General features: G+C 41.3%; 1 protein-coding gene across 6 annotated transcripts in view; it reads right to left on the bottom strand.

The window, feature by feature from the left end:
• Positions 1 to 541: 541 nt before the first annotated feature.
• Positions 542 to 17,351, bottom strand: part of trip12 (thyroid hormone receptor interactor 12) — a 167,863-nt gene continuing 151,053 nt past the window's right edge. For all 6 annotated transcript variants that reach the window (XM_060923554.1, XM_060923558.1, XM_060923555.1 and 3 more), the window contains 9 exons: positions 17,213 to 17,311; positions 16,403 to 16,517; positions 16,136 to 16,290; positions 15,364 to 15,528; positions 13,982 to 14,146; positions 2,806 to 2,919; positions 2,621 to 2,715; positions 2,433 to 2,536; positions 542 to 2,011 (listed from right to left, as the gene is read on the bottom strand). In XM_060923554.1, the coding sequence (XP_060779537.1) occupies positions 1,815 to 2,011; positions 2,433 to 2,536; positions 2,621 to 2,715; positions 2,806 to 2,919; positions 13,982 to 14,146; positions 15,364 to 15,528; positions 16,136 to 16,290; positions 16,403 to 16,517; positions 17,213 to 17,311 (1,209 nt within the window). In that variant the 3' untranslated portion in view covers positions 542 to 1,814. The remainder of the gene's footprint in view (positions 2,012 to 2,432; positions 2,537 to 2,620; positions 2,716 to 2,805; positions 2,920 to 13,981; positions 14,147 to 15,363; positions 15,529 to 16,135; positions 16,291 to 16,402; positions 16,518 to 17,212; positions 17,312 to 17,351) is intronic.

Here is a 17,351-nt window from a genome sequence, read left to right as displayed (position 1 = left end):
CCTTGGTATTAAAAAGTTTTTTCTATCTTTTGTTTGGGTTGTGTTGGGCATCACCTGGTGGGCTCTAATTGAAACAGAAAACATTTTTCAGTCAGCTGTGTCAACATGGATTCCATCTTTTTCTCATAATTAATCCAGGTAAAGATGGAGAGGAATTTGCGAATTTGATGTTAACACATCACTTTTAAAACCAGCAGCAATTGCAACGACACTCATAAAATACTGACACCTCATAGACACCGATATAAAATATTTGTCATTGTTGATATAACTGAACCCACAGAAGCTTTGTTGGTCTTCTTTTCGTTATTTTGCCTTTATGTCTTCCCTATAATAAACGGCTTAGTGCTAGAGTTACCGGAATTGTTTGTCTCATTCCCAGTAAGCGGAAGCAGCATGTCTACCTCCATATCATCAGCCAGTGGCCTGACATGTTAGACTACACCTGTTGACTGAATCCATGAGTTCCAACTGAAAAGACCAAAGCAGGTCTTAAGAGCATTTGGTGTTGTGGGTGAAGAAGGGCAGACAGGCTGCACACTGAGTCAAACAGTTGCTTTATTTATGTGTCCAGGTAAAAACAAGAACCTGATGCAGTAAATTATTGCAGATCTTAGAAACCAGCAGATGAAGGTTCAGGGTGAGGAGAGTGAACGCGAGCACGCCACCCCCCCAGGCAGGCAACACACTGCAGCGCGCACACACCACACCACCACGCTCCAATCCAAGCCAGCAGTGCAAACAAAAAATAAACTACAGCAAGAGGAGAAAAAATATAGAAAATAAAAAAAAAAGCACAGTCGCACCTCAAACCAGGTGTGAGAACTGCATATAAATTTTATTCCATAAGTGTTTTTTTTTTTGTTTGTTTTTTTTTTGGAAATGTCATCTGGCCATGAAACACTAAAATGAGACCAGCCAATTTTCTAATATTTTCCTTTTTAAGCGCCCAGCTACATGGCAGGATTAGTTATAACCCTGCAAGTCATATGACCTAACCACATAAGAGCAAGAAAAAGAATTGTCTACTCTATTCAACTTCAATGCAGAGTAGACATTTGCAGCTTTTAAATGTTGGCCAGAAATCCATTTCACTCTGATGATTTAAAAAAAAAAAAAAAAAAAAAAACCCAAAAAAAAAAAAAACAATAATTATAATAATACAATTATAGATCCTACACTTTCATCACTACCTGCATTTAACCAACTGCAACTTACATACAGGGGGGAAAAGAAAGATGTAACACAAAGAATGAGCAAAACGTTGGTCTGTACAAATGATCTTTGGAGCTGTAAGAGAACACACGTGCACGCACACCCGTCTGCTGGATGGAAACACAGTGATGACATCACCACCATGACAGCAAAACACACATCCTCATTTTCTTTAAATATCACATTTGATATCCTCACACACAAATTGGCTACTGATATTACTGATTAGATCTGCTCAAGAGGAGGCCACTTCATTGCCAAGATTGGCTCTGAAGAGGAGGTCATTTTATTTCCAAGATCTGTGCTCAAAAGGCAGCCATTTTCAACAAGATTTGCTGTGAAGAGGCAGCCATTTTATTTCCAAGTCTTGTAACATCTCATTTTAATTTTCCCCCGTAGCACACATACAACTTCAGGAGTCTCTTTTCCCTCTGGGAGCAGCTGCTTTATGAGGCAGCTGTACCAACAACAAAAAGAAAACAAAGTGAGACCTAAAGCAAAAGAAGGGAGGAAGTCATGACGACATGTGTGTAAGTTGGTAGAAGGCATTTTGCTTTGTGTCTGTGTGCGCGCGTGTGTGTGGGTGTGTATGTGAGAGATCAGGAGAGGTGAAAAGACTGCTGGCCCTCCCGTGCCGCCATTAACAGTTTTTCCCTCATGATCTCAATGCTGGAATAATCCGGAAGCTTCAGGTAGTTTACACACGTCATCACCGATGGCAAAAAGTCGTCTGGGTTCTCCGTTGATTCAAATGTCTTGCGCACAATTGTCAGAGGAGGATTTAAACTCCGGAAACCTAGCAATGGAAAAAAAAAAAAAAAAAAGTGCTTCACAACAGCAGTAACATGAAACAAAAAGTAAACTACTGTATTTTATTTTTTATTTGTCCAGTAAAAGGGGATGCAACCAAAACCAAGGTGTAGTATACCTGGAGTTAAAACATATCCTAACTGCCATGCCAGCACTGAAATACATCAATACTGCTCTAAAGTTTAAATTAGCCAATGTTTATAACTCAAAGTTAACAGACAACTGCAATTATAAATATGAAGACATCTTCACAAACCCTGGAAAGCTTTGGTGCTTGTGCTAATGAAAGGTAGAGCACAAACTGAGTGAGCAAAAGTAAGGTTACGACACTAACCACATATAACCAAGCTTTCCCTGCTTCAAGATGAGATGCTATATAAGAAAGTGGAACAGCCAGCATTTCTCACCTCCTACCGGCAGTCTCGGGCTCCCAGTCACAAACTGCAGGAAGAGTCTCTGCTGCTCTGCATCAAAACTACTCAGCACCTCAAAGAGGAATCGCACCGCCCGGCTACACACAGACACAATTTTATATGCTGGATACAAATACAAAATCAAGTGATCATTTTTTATGGAATAAAAACTTATGGTGTACCTGTCATGTGTATACCCGTGGTCCGGTCTGCAGCATTCCATCAGAGTTTTGACATCCCACGTCTCTGATTTGCTGCCACACAATAACTGGTCCAGCTGAGACAGGCAGACACACAGATGATTAACAGATGAAAACGCAGACAGAGAAACAAGACGGGAACAAGTTAAAGGACGAGTGCAGCTCACCTCTTCTGGGTAGAAGTACTGTAGGTGGTGGAGGGGGAAAACTGACTCGAACCCTTCCCTAAAAGACTCGAACTGTCGGGACACACCCTCATTTAAGGTCCAGTACACCACCAACTGCACACACACACAAAAAAAAATTTCCAATGCATGTATGGTGTGCATCTTTCTCTCTCTCTGGTGATCCTCTAGTAGAGAGACTGACATTTCTTTTCCACCATTATTTAGTGTGTGGTAGAGGAGGTACAGAGTGTAGTGGGTGGAGGTACAGGTATAGGTCATCCTTAAGTTTGTGTATACTATGTATAAGGTATAGGGGTACAGGGTGATGTGGAATAGGGTCAAGATTTGTCTGTCGCTTGGGCATTTGTAGCAGGTACACAGTGCAGTGAAATAAGATGCAGTTACTCCAAAGACTGTGCATGTAAAAATAAACAGATTATACAGACAATGGTTATAAGGGTAAGGAATAGTGCAGACAAAACAAGAGCATACAAAAATTGAGATCTCTCACACAAAAAACAAACAAACAAACAAACAAACAAAAAAACCCCACAAGACCACTTAATGGCGGTTACCATTTAAAAAAAAAAATGCCCCCCCCCAGCTGTGTATACACACAGTGTCTTGCAAAAGTATTCATCCCCCTTGGTGTTTGTCCTCTTTTGGTGTATTACAAGCTGGAATTAAAATGGATTTTTGGGGGGTTAGCACTATTTGGAGTGTGCATAGGTATTCACCCCCTTTCGTATGAAACCCCTAAATAAGAGCTGGTCCAACCAATTCACTTCATAAGTCACATAATTAGTTGATTAAGGTTCACCTGTGTGCAATCAAAGTGTCACATGATGTCTGTATAAATCAACCTGTTCTGGAAGGACCCTGACTCTGCAACACTACTAAGCAAGCAACATGAAAACCAAGGAGCCTTCAAACAGGTCAGAGACAAAGTTGTGGAGAAGTATAGATCAGGGTTGGGTTATAAAAAATATCCCAAACTTTGAATATCCCACAGAGCGCCATTAAATCCATTATAGCAAAATGGAAAGAATATGGCACCACCACAAACCTGACAAGAGAAGGCCGCCCACCAAATCTCTCAGACCAGGCAAGGAGGGCATTAATCAGAGATTCAACAAAGACACCAAAGAGAACACTGAAGGAGCTGCAAAGAGCCACAGCAGAGATGGGAGGATCTGTCCATAGGGCCACTTTAAAGTGTACTTGTAGTGAATTTTAATTACTAGCTATTTCAAAAGATCACGTATGATACCAGTGGTTCCGTCACGTAACGTTCGTCATAAACTCGTCAAGTACACGTGAGTTAAGTCACTGCTCCGACACTCAGGCATGGTCAGCAACATGTTGCCTCCTTCATGGGCTGTTCCGACACCGGTAGTGACGCACAGTTGTTGGTTTGTCTGATTGTCTGGGCTGCAGTGGACTGGTCACTGACCCTGTGTTGCAAACACCAATCTAAGATAACACAATCAATCTACTCAAGAAATAGCAGAAATATTTACCACTTACTCTCACTGATTTTTGGCTGGATCGAGTCAAAGTTTTTAATTAATATTTAAAAAATTTTTTAAAAATGTAGTATAATAAAAAAAATTTAAAAAAAAAAAAAAAAAAAAAAAAAAAAAACACCATTCGTCAGTGTTGCAGTTCTTAAGATTGAACCGAATCACTGCCCTGAATCATAAAATCAATCATCCGAAGTGCATCAAATCCACGTACCATCTTGCAACAAGTTTTACCTCCAAATAGCCCAAACTATAGCCCAAATATGCAGTGGAGGAAATAATTATTTGATCCCTTGCTGATTTTGTAAGTTTGCCCACTGGCAAAGATATGAACAGTCTAATTTTAAGGGTAGGTTTATTTTAACAGTGAGATATAGAATATCAAAAAGAAAATCCAGAAAATCACATTTTATAAAATATATAAATTGATTTGCATTTCGTTGAGTGAAATAAGTATTTGATCCCCTACCACCCATTAAGAGTTCTGGCTCCCACAGACCAGTTAGACACTCCTAATCAACTCATTACCTGCATTAAAGACAGCCGTCTTAAATTGACACCTGTATAAAAGACACCTGTCCACAGAATCAATCAATCAGACTCCAACCTCTCTAACATGGGCAAGACAAGACCAAAGAGCTGTCTAAGGATGTCAGGGACAAGATTGTAGAGCTGCACAAGGCTGGACTGGGCTACAAAACCATAAGCAAGAAGCTGGGTGAGAAGGAGACAGCTGTTGGTGCAATAATTCGAAAATGGAAGAAATACAAAATGACCAATTGACCCCGGTCTGGGGCCGCACGCAAGATCTCACCTCGTGGGGTATCAAGGACAATGAGAAAGGTGAGACATCAGCCTAGAACTACACGGGAGGAGCTTGTGAATGATCTTAAGGCAGCTTGGACCACAGTCACCAAGAAAACCATTGGTAACACATTACACCGTAATGGATTAAAATCCTGCAGTGCCCGCAAGGTCCCCCTGCTCAAGAAGGCACATGTGCAGGCCCGTCTGAAGTTTGCTAATGAACACCTGAATGATTCTGAGAGTGATTGGGAGAAGGTGCTGTGGTGAGATGAGACCAAAATCGAGCTCTTTGGCATTAACTCAACTCGCTGTGTTTGGAGGAAGAAAAATGCTGACTATGACCCGAAGAACACCATCCCCCCTGTCAAGCATGGAGGTGGAAACATTATGCTTTGGGGGTGTTTCTCTGCTAAGGGCACAGGACTACTTCACCGCATCAACAGAAGAATGGACGCGGCCATGTACTGTAAAATCCTGAGTGACAACCTCCTTCCCTCTGCCAGGACACCGAAAATGGGTCGTGGATGGGTCTTCCAGCACGACAATGACCCAAAACATACAGCCAAGGCAACAAAGGAGTGGCTAAAGAAGAAGCACATTAAGGTCATGGAGTGGCCTAGCCAGTCTCCAGACCTTAATCCCATAGAAAACCTATGGAGGAAGCTGAAGCTCCGAGTTGCGACGCGACAGCCTCAAAACCTTAATGATCTAGAGATGATCTGCAAAGAGGAGTGGACCAAAATTCCTCCTGACATGTGCACAAACCTGGTCATCAACTACAAGAAACATCTGACCGCTGTGCTTGCCAACAAGGGTTTTGCCACCAAATACTAAGTCTTGTTTGCTAGAGGGTTCAAATACTTATTTCACTCAAAGAAATGCAAATCAGTTTACATCTTTTATATGAAGTTATTTTCTGGATTTTCTTTTTAATGTTTTGTCTCTCACAGTTAAAATAAACCTACCATTAAAATTATAAAAATGTTCATTTCTTTGTCAGTGGACAAACTTACAAAATCAGCAAGGGATCAAATAATTATTTCCTCCACTGTATCCCTAAATTCCGAAATGGGATGTCAGACAGATTTTATCCTGTTTGCGGTTGGCGCTCCCACTGCAAAAGAGAAACCAATCGAAAACTGAAAGAGGGAAAGTGATTATCATGCCGTGACCATCCCTGTGTCCGAAATCGCTCACTCGTTCACTACTCCCTACATAGGACTATATAACGAGCTCATTGGTTAAAAAAAAAACAACACACAAAACGCTTTTGGACACTAGTCCGTTGTGCTGGCATTTACGTCATTACTGTCGCACAATTAAAACATGCCATATCAGCCAGCTGGTGGGTTTTCAAAATAATAAATACATATTATACTGAGTGCATTTCCCACATTAATCAATACAAAGTACCTGCATCTTTCAGGTTTTTTTTTTTTAAATCAAGGCTGAATACTTTCTTCTTTGCTGCTGTCTTTTATTAAATCAAATTTGAGACTTTTAATTTGATTTCTTTCAGCTTGACCACAATTGGTTAGTGACCATCGGTTGTACACTACTGTTTGTGGTGCATTGACTACTTTGAGTGCATTATATAGGATGTAGTAATCCTCACTATCGTTTTGGACAGCACTACAAAATGGCATCCTCGCTATATAGTGCCCTATATAGTGAGTAGGGAGCGATTTTGGACACAGCCTATGAATAGTCTTATGAATGTGGAAGTGCGTGCTCTGGTGTGGCTGAGTAAGGTGACAAGTTTTATGTTTCATCTAATTTAAGTAACTTAAAAACTATAATATTTGGCAGGGGGCACATAGGAAAGTGTAAAGTTTGTCAATATGCTTATCATGCTTGAATGATTTAAAATAAATAACCCTCAAAGATATTTCTCTCAATACACGACCTACTCATTCTAAACCGGTCAAGCTTCGCCGGTGAAACTCTCGACCCCAAAGTACAACCAAATCTACTTACACAATGCCATGAAATAATAGATGTGTGCCATAAAGATCTATTAGAAGTATTAAATCTATATTTATTCAACGTGTTCTGAAGTTACTTGACTGGGAACCTCGACCCACAGAACACTGCTTGTTTACTTGCACCCAATAACCTGGAATCAACGACTGTACGCCACTTCTGGTCAGCAATGGCTGGTCCCCAAGGTTCTGGCTCTGCAGGAAATTCACAGAATAAAATTGCCCACAAAAGTGCTTTTACGGTGTTTTTTTTTTTTACCAAATGTGCATGTCTTTTGCCTACAAGTAATACATAAAGCACGATTATTGTTGTTAGCATGACCAGTACTGGTACACTAAGCCATACACTCCACAGAGTGGAGCTTTATGGAAGAGTGGCCAGAAAAGTCATTGTTTAAGAAGACATGTTTGGAGTTTGCCCAACAGCATGTGGCAGACTCCCCAAACACATGGAAGATTCTCTGGTCAAATGAGACTAAAATTGATCTTTTTGGCCATCAGGAGAAATGCCATGTGTGGTGCAAACCCAACACCCTGAGAACACCATTCCTACAGTGAAGTATAGTGGTGGCAGAATCATGCTGTGGGGATATTTTTCATCTGCAGGGACCAAAAAAACCCCCAGAAAAAACTAAAAAAAAAAAAGCTGATCAGGACTGAAGGAAAGATGGATGGCACTAAATACAGGGCAATTCTGGAGGAAAACCTGTTTGAGTCAGCCAGAGGTTTGAGACCATGACGAAGGCTCACATTACAGCAGGACAATGATCTTCTTAATAATAAGGTGGCACGCTGGTGTAGTGGTTAGCGCCGTCGCCTCACAGCAAGAAGGTCCAGGTTGAAGCCCCATTGCCGGCGAGGGCCTTTCTGTGTGGAGTTTGCATGTTCTCCCCGTGGGTTTCCTCCAGGTGCTCCGGTTTCCCCCACAGTCCAAAGACATGCAGGTTAGGTTAACTGGTGACTCTAAATTGACCATAGGGGTGAATGAGAGTGTGAATGATTGTGTCTATGTGTCAGCCCCGTGATGACCTGGTGCCTTGTCCAGGGTGTACCCCACCTTTCGCCCACAGTCAGCTGGGATAGGCTCCAGCTTGCCTGCGACCCTGTAGAACAGGATAAAGCGGCTAGAGAGACAGGAGTTACCAAAAAAATTAAAAAAAAGCCACACTAGGAAGAGTAGTGTGAGGTAAAGAGAAAAGTTTTCAAGTTAGCTTTGAAGGAAGAGAGAGTGGAACAGTCATGAAGCGATTGTGGTAACGAATTCCAAAGTTTAGGAGCAGCAACAATGAAAGATCTGCCACCCATAGATGCCAGTTTAAAACGTGGAACAGTCAGAAGTCCACAGACAGCGGGAGGGACAGTACAAATGAATTAACTCAGAGATAGGAAGGGACGAAACCATGAAGAGCCTTATAGGTTAAAAGCAAGATTTTGTATTTGATCCGAGAAATAACTGGCAACCAATGCAGTTGCTGTAAAACAGGAGTAATATGAGCAGTGCGCTTGGTGAGTGTGAGGACTCTAGCTGCTGAGTTTTGGATGTACTGCAGGCGATTGAGCAATGTGGCAGGGAGACCAAAAAAAGAGAATTGCAATAGTCAAGACGAGAAAAAAACCGCATTGACCAACATTTTGGCATCAGTTTCCAAGAGAAAAAGGTGGCGACGTGCAATATTGCGGCAGTGAAAGAAAGCATTCTTAGTAATTAGTTTAAGATGGGGTTCAAACGCAAGGGTGGAGTCAAAGAGAACTCCAAGGTATTTCATAACTTTGGAAGGACTAATAGACACACCAACATCAATAGTAAAACTGGAGAAGTTCAGAACCTGTCTTTTGGTACCTACTAATAGAACCTCCATTTTGCTAGCGTAAAGTTTAAGGCAGTTCTTATGCAACCATTGCTTAAGGTCAGTGATGCAAGTCCTTAACAGCTGAACAGAGGCTATGGAAGGGGTGACAGTGATGTAGATTTGAATGTCATCAGCATAACAATGAAAGTTAAGGCCATGGTTACAAATAATCCGGCCTATAGGAGAAACATAAAAAGAAGGGGACCAAGGACAGAACCCTGAGGCACACCTTGAGCAACAGGAGCAGTGGATGATTTATGAACACCAATAGAGATAAACTGTCGCCTGTTTGCTAGATATGACTGAAACCAGGCTAAAGCTAAGCCAGTAATACCAAAAGAAGATAGTCTGGAAATGAGTCTCATGATGTACAGTGTCAAAGGCAGCTGAGAAGTCCAAGAGAACAAGGACATTGAGATGACCAGCATCAGTTGAGAACAGGAGGTCATTAACATCTCTTAAGAGAGCAGATTCAGTGCTGTGCAGATTGCGAAAGCCTGACTGAAAGGGTTCATAGAGATCATTATGAGCAAGGAAAGCATGAAGCTGAGAGGTTACAACTCTCTCCATTACTTTAGCTTGGAAACAGAGATTTTAAATGGGTCTGTAATTGGACAGTGAAAGAGAATCCAGACCAGGTTTCTTTAGTATTGGTGTAACAGAAGCAATTTTGAGGGAGATGGGAACAGTGCCTCAAGCTGATTAAGCCACTGATTAAATCATATGCATAATATAAGGGGAGATAGCAGATACACAGGATTTAAGAAGTGCAGTGGGTGCAGGGTCCAGCAGACATGAGGAGGAGGACGACTTAGTCATAATTTCTGATACTTTAGAAGAAATCAACAGGAGAGAAAGCAGGGAGACAGCAGTCAGCTTTATGAGAAAGCGCTACTTGCAAGACAGAATAATGAATTTCAGAATGAAAGTGTTGGTAAATACTGTCAATTTTATCCTTGAAAAAATCCAAAAAAGCCTGACACTGAGCAGAGGAACTGGGAGTGATTGAGGAAGGAGGCTGAAGAAGTTTATTTATTGTATTAAACAGAGTTTTGGGTCTATGGTTGCCACTCTTAATGTTAGCATAGTAGGAAGATCGGGCAGCATTAAGAGCATCCTTATACTTTACGATGTGTTCAGAGAAGAGTGAAAGATGAATAGTAAGGCCAGTTTTCTTATAAAGGCACTCTAGCCGCCTTCCCTTGGCCTTCATGGCCCTAAGCTCAGAGGTGAACAAAGGAGAGGCACAATTTGCAGAGACCTGTCTAGTTTTAAGGGGAGCGAAAGTATTAACTGTGTTAGATAGAGGAGTATTGTAGACCTTAAACATGTTGCTAAAGCTACACTGGAGTGGTTTAAAGGGAAACATTTAAATGTCTTGGAATGGCCTCGTCAAAGCCCAGACCTCAATCCAATTGAGAATCTGTGGCATAACTTGAAGATTGCTGTACACCAATGCAACCCATCTAACTTGGAGTTGGAGCAGTTTTGCTTTGAGGAATGGGCAAAAATCCCAGTGGCTAGATATGCGAAGCTAATAAAGACATACCCCGAGAGACTTGCAACTGTAATTGCAGCAAAAGGTGGCTCTACAAAGTATTTACTTTGGGTGGGGGTGAATATCTATGCACACTCAATTTCTGCCCCCCCCCCCCCCAAATCTTATTTGTGTCACCCCCCAAAAAAAAATTTATTTTATATATATATATATATATAATTATAATTTCCACAACCCAATTACAGAGTGAGGACCACTATGGTGTTAAAGGCTAAACTGTAAATCAACAAAGAGCGGTCACAGAGTTCCTCCTTCCCATGCTGAGATGAGATTCCCACTGTTTCTCCACCGGGATGCGTTCTCTGTTAGTATCTTTGCCTATGTCTTTCGGCCAAGAGGGGTTGCTGATAAGTGGTGGGTGAACTTATATTCTATATTTAAAAGCATGCTGTGGTCATGGGTGATGAGTGCCAAGGAAGTGGGTGCAAGCAAAGTCCAATTACAAAAATGTTGGGACGCTATGTAAAATGCAAATATAATGATTTGCAAGTCCTTTTCAACCCATGTTCAACTGAATACAAAAGACAATATTTAAAAATGAACAAAACCCAAAAATAAACTCCTTTATACGGACAGATAATATCCATACAAGACATGTTTGAGTGTTCACTTGTTCATATTTGTACCTGTATACTGTGTACAGATTTCATTTTAAAAGAAAAACAATGTTCCCCAGTGCTGCCATCTTACTCTCTCCGAGGTTCGAATATCGCTCTCTGAGTACAAATCGTGACGTCACCTACACACTACATAACTTACCGAGACTAGTGAATCTCGTGGATAGATCACTTCTAAATTGTTGTAAACAACCATAAAAGATGCCCGAGTGTCCAGTGTTTGGATGTAAAAATAAGCCCGATCATTTAATGCGTCATGCTTTTGTTTGCTTCTATGCTCCGAGAAAAGTGATTTTTTTTGAGACAGCAATAAATCACATTGCTCTGGCAACAGGATTGTTTACTAGTATGTCAGTACCGTGTAGGCATCATCTAGTTGAGTGAGGTTCAGACTTCATAAAAGAGAAGTCTGTTGATTTGTGTATTTTGTTGCCAGTTTAAAAATCACATGGTTACAGAAACTTTCTGATTAGATTTTTAGAAATGGAAGCCTTTGTCACATATTACAGCACAGTCAAGTTCTATTTAATCCATCTGAAGCAGTGAAAACACATGCACGTACAGAGAAAGAGGCTCCGGGCGATGATTTTTAAGAATTAGGAGCATTTATTTGATGGCTCTGTGTAATAAAGGTAAATGGTGCTTTGGTGTGCTGTTAAATGTCACAGACGACTATCCGGTTTCAGTGCAAATGGCTGCGTCCAGGTAAGCCCATTTTTAGCAATACCATAACTTTTAGAATGGATAAATTGTTCAAGTTTGTCCCAAATTTTTTTGGAACATGTTGCAGTCATCAAATTCAAAATGAGTGTCCATGTACAAAAAGCAAAGTTTCAGTGTGAACATTAAATAGCTCGTCTTTGTACTGAATTATCTGAATATGGGTCACAAAAAAATTTGCAATCATTGCATTCTGTTTTTATTTACATAGCATTCCAAATTTTCAGGGGAGGAGAGAGAAGAAAAAAAAAAAAGCAGCAAAGTCTTAAAGGAGCAACCATGATAGCAGATTGTATAAATTGTGTGTAGGGTATCGGGCACCTGGTAGGTAATTCATCCATAGTTGCTGCTCCAGGCTATGTATAGACCCCTTTCACTGACATCACCCGAAACCGGAAGTAAACAGACCCTGCGCCATTTTGGAAGACCAACAAACTCGTGATTAGGGGGAAATAGCAGCGGTATGTGAACCCACGAGAATAAAGTGGAGTGGCAAACGACTTAAACAAATCTGAGCTGTTTTATTGGCCCAACAGTAGACTTGAAAGAAACCTGTGTGAGACTTGGCAAAAAACTGTGGATATAATGGATAAGTCTGTGCATGATCTGTGGACACTTTGAGGTAAGCAAACGCAAGAAATTCAGATTTAAAACATGCTAAATTGCCCTCAAGTTGATAACTGTATGAGGAGCAAGCCTCCCAGACTTCTACAATTTAATAATAATAATAATAATAATAATAATAATAATAATAATAAAGGATAGTTTGGGGCTTGCTCTCCCTCCTATTATATAAATAAAACATAGTTGTTGTGTAGGCATATATCATAAATACATATGTATAATTTGGATAAATTAACCTAAATTATGGATACCTTAACAGTAACAAAAAGTATTAATTTTTCAACTGAAAAGATATATTATTAAAAGATAAATATCAACAAGATTACCTTGGCCATAACTATGTGTAGGTTATTCTTAATAACAGCTGTAATATCACGAACCAAGCCACTAACAACATAATTGTAAGCCTGTAGCCCTTTGTAGGCTTTCAAGTCATCAGCAGTGTAGGCACTGGGTGTAAACAACAAATAGTTTACAATGTCTGGGTAGCAAACAGATGGCAGAATTGGTGTCCAGTCCTCCTTAGGTATCGGACACTGAGAAATAATATAAATCGTGCTGCCTACCAGATTACAGTCGTCTGTTTTATTGTATCAGTACTAGTATCACTTACTATACTCAGTCATAGATTAGTCCAGTACAACATGACCAGCTTGTTTTTTTTCCATTTGACTGTCGCAAGTTTTTTCAGGCTGGTACAGTCAAAAATTAAAAAAAGTTTTGGCCTACTAAACTAGTCATCGATTCTACTAGTGTATTAATTGGAGTCGACATGAAAACGTTCGGTAAAAACTTTAAACCAGTATAATCTCTTCTTCAAAGTTTCACCAAATGGTTTTATTTATGCAATTTAAAGCTCATAATACTGTACAACTTTGGTCGAGTAAAAACACGGAGCAAAAACATGGCTGAATCCTGAATGACTCCTATTTGTTTAAATAGGGGACTACATAGGTGGCAGAATGTAGTTTCTTTTTCCCTGCCATGGAAGCGCACTTGTCTACCGAGGAGGAAAGCAATTTGCATTACAGCCGTGAGGCGGCTCGGCTCGGTTTTCCCTTTCGGGCGCTCTCGTTTTCTGTTAGAATTTGGTAAAGAAAAAAAATATATATATATTATTTACCAGCTTACCAGGTCCATTAACATAAATCTGACAGCTGACAAGGTCGGGATATAAACGAACTTTTGCGTTAAACTGTGTGCTTGGATTCACATAATTTTTTCTGAGTCTTATCATATGGGTCAAACCCATCAATCACAGCCAGTTTCTCCACATACCGTGCCCTTTCTGCAACTGGTAATGTACTCACATAACCAGAATTATCATCCATCATGTCACTTTACTCTCGCTCGTACTTTGTTTTATATTGTGAGTGCATGTACTTGGTCTTCCAATATGGCGCCTAACAAAATCTCGCGGCGCGGTGACGTCATGTGAAAGGGGTCTATACTGTATGTAGGGTATGGGATGTTGGGTGTATGGTGTGGAACTCACCCTGAGGTACTCCTCCAGGTTGTGGATTGTGACCGGGACATCTTTGCCTCCCTTCTTCAGCTCAATGTTTGGGAATCCTGGCAGTGTGAAGTCCAGCCCTAAATCCTCCACTGAACAGCCATTCATATTTAAACTTTCCAGAGCCTGCTGTAGTGTCTCTCTTGTCTGAGAAAGACAAATGAACAGAGGGACATTCAGAGACTGTTTTTTTTTTTGGGGGGGGGGGGGGGGTTATTTCTAAGAATCTACATCTTACTAAGGTGGCATTCCAAATGCAAGAAATAATATTTACTTAAGCTGGACGAACACTCTACAAGAGAAATCTTGTCATCAGACTACTGCTCATCTCCTGAAACAAGACACCTCACTCATATGCAGCCTACAATGCATGAATACATCAAACTAATCACCATCAAACAGACCGTAGTCTTCTGATATGCATACTGGATTGCTGCACTACAACAAGCTGAAGCTGAAATCAATTCCAGGTTCACTGTGACCTCAAAAGTTCAGTGGAATGCATTTATCAAGCATCCTATAGAATCCTGTGCATGATTCACATGCAATTTAGCCATGATTTTTTTTTTTAAATGCTGCTGACAAAGAGTATACCTAAATCAAGCCAAAATAATACAGTGTAAGCCAGGCTTTAGTGCTCTTACTTGAAAGTCAGCCATTTATGGGCCTTTTCCACTACCCTTTTTCAGCTCACTTCAGCCCAACATGGCTTGCGTTTCGACTACCTCAGAGCAGCACGACTGAGCTCACTTCAGCCTTACTCAGCACCCAAAACTCGCACGGTTTTGGAGTGGGGCTGAAGTGAGCCCAACTGAGCCGAGTGGGGCTAGGGGCGTGAGAAGACAATCCCCTGTGCACTGATTGGTGAGGAGGAGTGTCCTCACATGCCCACACACGCCCCGCGAGCACGCTGGGATCTGTAAACACCGTAAACCCGGAAGAAGAATTACGACAAACTAACGTCTCCAGCAACACTAACGACTCCATGTCCTCCATGTTTATTGTTTACTATCCGGGTCGTGAGACTACCGCTTAAAAGATCACTGATGTCACCTAACGACATCACGTGATGTTCAGCCACTTTCGCTAACTCCACCCAATGTGTCCACCCACTTCCAGCCAGCACGGTTCAGTGCGGTTGTAGTCGAAATGCAACCCCAACAGCCCCACTCAGCTCGACTCAGCCCAACTCAGCTGCATTGGTAGTGGAAAAGCCCCATTAGAGTGCCAGTGTGTTGATTTATAGGGACTGCCATGTCACACCCTAACTGCTAATGAACCCATTTCACTCTACATTGATCTGTACACATTCAGACAGGAATGAAAACTGTGCATGAAGAGCGAGAGAGTGTGTGTGTCCATACATAGGATTTGTCCTGCTCTAGTCTCCTCTTCTGCCTAATGATGTCCTCCAGGTGCTGGATGGATTTGGCCACGCCAGGGTCGATGTTGACCAAATCGTGGGAGCTGATTGACGACTCATTTCTCAACATCCACTTGTAAAAGGGCAGGCCCAGGGGCAGATCCAGCTGCACACACACAATAGTCCAAATCAATTCGCACCGAGTACAATTCACACTTATGCTTTCAGATTTGTCAGCCAGAATCAATAATCAATGCTGAGCCCCACATAAGTATTTCCAAGCGACTACAGTGACTGGTCATGTCATATATGAATACTGAAGTGGACCACGAACATGAAGCTGTAATCATTTAAAATTGTGTATTTGTTACGGTGAAACTAAGGTACAAACTGCAGTCCATTTGGTTACAGTGGCACTGCAGGTACGTGCTTTGATCGGACTAGTTACAGTGGTACTGGAGGCAGGTGCCACAGTCTGATTGGTTATAAAGGAATTATAGGATAATCTGTGACGGTGGAATCAGGGGCAGAAGCCACTGTCTGATTAGTCCCAGTAGTATTTGGGGTCAGAAACTGCAGTCCTGCTAACGCCTTGTAATTGAACAACTGCAATCTGCAACAAATTTAAAAGACCTTATCACAGAAGTGGGGGGAAATAAAGCCAGGATTTTATCATCACAGGTGCTGTGGCACATAATTCTCGAAAATATTCAAACTTTAATTTGACCGTATTACAGGTGCATTGGTGTCAAAGTGTAAGAGAGATCTCCTACCAGTCTGAAGTCCATGATGGCTTTAGCCATGAGTTTTCCTAAAAAGCGGAATTTCATCTTGATCTTGGCAATGTGAGCTGGCTTGGTGCTACGACCAAAAGGTACAGCAAAGAGGCCCCTAGAGCTGAACATGTACTTGGTGCCCTCCTGACTCCCTGCAGACAGAAGGTGACATGTAGTAGACAAAAGATTACAATCGTTGAACAGAGTTTAAGGATAAACCCATGACCAAACTGTGGTGGACTGTAAGGAAATTAGTGTAGTGACCTTTTGGGTTGGCAAGGGTGACCTCCTCTCCTCGCCATAAACCCAGATCAGCTCTCTGAAGCTCCTGAGACACAAGAGCGTAGAACTCCAGGGTTGGACCAAGACCTGTCCCCACCTAGGTGTGAGAGCAAGAGAATGAGTAGTGTCCAGGGTGTCTCCCGCATCACCAAAGCAAGTGGTCAAAAATCATAAATGCTACAGCTAAATCACTGATATCATTTCTGAATGTTTTCTACAGTGCCTTTTAGCACAATCTCACATTTCTTTCCCACGATTCAAGTAAAACCCCAAATCTTCTAATTGGGCCAAACACCAAATGGCTTCCTATTGACAATATAACATTTGAGGTTCTGCTTCAGAAAAGGCACAACTGCTTTTTTGAATGTCTTTGCATCCTCTGGTTTGCACTCTAACTCCTCCAAATTTTCATTAAAGTATTGGCACACATCAATGCTCAATTGGCAGCCACTAATAAAGTTTGTGCTGCAATTCTAACAAACCCACTGTGTCTTGTGCTTATTTTCACTCTAAGAAAGAAAAGCAGCACCACCACCACCACACACTTTTGAACATGTAATCCAAATGTACCTGGTTATATTTCAAAATAAATTTATTTAATCCTACTTTTATAAGTACAGTTTTGTGATTGGAAAGCTGACAATTTGTGACTAGCCATAATACAGAGAGCCATTTTCAGTGGAGGACAGACATTACTGTGAACGTCTAGTAAGCACTCTTAGCACAATGCAGTTCCTGCCATTGAGTAAACATAATTAGCTAGCTAGCATGATGGGTAATTGAGGCGCTCACCTCGTTCTCATACTGAATCTCCAGCATGGCTCTGGAACTGCCCAGATCCTGCATCACAGACTCTGCCTGCTTTAACAACTCATCTCTGTTTATCGTCCGCTACAAGCAGACAGAACCAGAGGGAGAATAAATAAGTTGC

The sequence above is a fragment of the Neoarius graeffei genome, chromosome 6 (assembly GCF_027579695.1).
Source record: "Neoarius graeffei isolate fNeoGra1 chromosome 6, fNeoGra1.pri, whole genome shotgun sequence".
In the NCBI taxonomy this organism is placed as follows: Eukaryota; Metazoa; Chordata; class Actinopteri; order Siluriformes; family Ariidae; genus Neoarius; species Neoarius graeffei.
This window is presented reverse-complemented; position numbering and strand designations above follow the sequence as displayed.